Source organism: Acyrthosiphon pisum, unplaced genomic scaffold (assembly GCF_005508785.2).
Source record: "Acyrthosiphon pisum isolate AL4f unplaced genomic scaffold, pea_aphid_22Mar2018_4r6ur Scaffold_21807;HRSCAF=24939, whole genome shotgun sequence".
NCBI lineage: Eukaryota > Metazoa > Arthropoda > Insecta > Hemiptera > Aphididae > Acyrthosiphon > Acyrthosiphon pisum.
This window is the reverse complement of record NW_021771312.1, coordinates 57,706-59,209: the sequence shown is the minus strand read 5'-3', so window position 1 is coordinate 59,209 and position 1,504 is coordinate 57,706. Positions and strand designations below refer to the sequence as shown.

Genomic DNA, 1,504 nt, shown 5'->3' with positions numbered 1-1,504 from the left:
TCATGAATAGGTATTACTAAAACAAAAAATATTCACAAAGACTAATATTTTTCATTTTCATTTAGGTAATTAAATGTTTTGATATACGTAAAAGTTAAAAAATAATTTTTTATTTTATTATTTAAAAAAAAATAATTAAGTTAAACATTTTAAAATTAATTTTTTTATAAATGTTTACATTTCAATCTTTTGTTTTCATTAATTTTATGATTTTGAATAATTTTCAGTTTATAGGTAGGTATAACAGAAAAAACAATTTTATTTGAATGCAAATTGGTATATCTTTGTGAGCCACTGTATATTAGGTACTTAATAGTATATACATGTTAAATATATAATTATATAATAGTATAAGAAACCTTAATTTTGTTTAGTATATTAAACATTTATTTAGCACAGGGCTTTTACCTGCCATAGAAATAATTATATTTTCGATGTTCGGTTGAATATCTCTTTCACAGCTGATTTTAATTAAATGTTCAAGTCGATCTTGTATCATAGAAGTTCTTAATTTTGTTTTAATAAGCTTCAGTTTTGAAAAGCTTCTTTCGACACTACAACTAGTAACTGGTAGAGTTACACTTAGTTTTAGAACATAAAATAGATTTGGAAATACATTAGCTAAATTAGCTGTACAGAATATTTTAAAAGTTTGCAGTGTGCTGGCCATATTTGTTTTATCTTGTTCGGCGCTCTCTCTATTGTCATCATTATCATCATCCATATCAAAATTATGGTCATTATCAATATTACATTCTTCATCATTTTGATCTTCACAATTATTAAATGAACCATGAAGAGTTTTAGGGAGTAGCACAGAACTTTCAATTTCTATGAAGTTATTACAAAATTGTAGATATTCAGTAATTAAAATGTCTCTATCAATCATTGTATGCATCAAACACAACTTTTCAAAAGAGTCATGAGGAAGAGAATTTGGATTTCTATTTATTTCTTGAATCCTTCTTCTTGAAAGTAGAGACATATCTTTTAAAGCACCAATATTTGTTGAATCGAAACGAGTTTTCAATTGAGATAGTGTTATATCAATAACAGAATTGAATGTTTGTACTTCAAATTTTTTTAATGGATCACTTACTTGTTCATCACATGCCATTTCACCTATACATAAAAACAATACAATTTTAATTTAATTTAAAATCGATAGAACATTTTTGAAAATGTAATATTATATAAGAAAATATATTATAATTTATATAATACCTGCCATTCTAGGAACTTTTTTTTTTCTTGTAATTTTTAGTGGATCAAATGATATAGTACTACTTTCCAAAAATTCATCAGCCATGTTTTTAATATTTTTAAATTCCTTTCTTAATTTGTTAAATTTTGGTATTGAATTCTGAAGAATGTTTGTAGCCAGTAAAATATCTAAATCACGAGATTGAAACTGCTTGGTTACTGGTTCTAATATAAGGAATACATGTTTGAACACAAAAGCCGTTAATAAAAATTTGTATGACGTAAAATATGTTACGAGACC

General features: G+C 24.6%; 1 protein-coding gene across 1 annotated transcript; it reads right to left on the bottom strand.

Annotated features, from left to right (window-relative positions):
* Window positions 1-236: 236 nt before the first annotated feature.
* Window positions 237-1,494, bottom strand: LOC115034967. The gene is made up of 2 exons (XM_029492576.1): window positions 1,225-1,494; window positions 237-1,122 (listed from the first exon to the last, which is right to left on the bottom strand). Exons 1-2 carry the CDS (start codon window positions 1,307-1,309, stop codon window positions 371-373), a joined length of 837 nt encoding a protein of 278 aa, XP_029348436.1. The 5' UTR covers window positions 1,310-1,494; the 3' UTR covers window positions 237-370.
* Between the last annotated feature and the right edge of the window lie 10 nt (window positions 1,495-1,504).

What these genes read in the sequence shown, in the direction of transcription:
- LOC115034967 (XM_029492576.1), bottom strand. Translation starts at nt 1,309, where the DNA reads ATGGCTGATGAATTTTTGGAAAGTAGTACTATATCATTTGATCCACTA. An exon ending in AAAAGTTCCTAGAATGGCAG is followed by an intron (nt 1,123 to 1,224) that starts GTATTATATAAA and finishes TTTTATGTATAG; the next exon opens with GTGAAATGGCATGTGATGAA.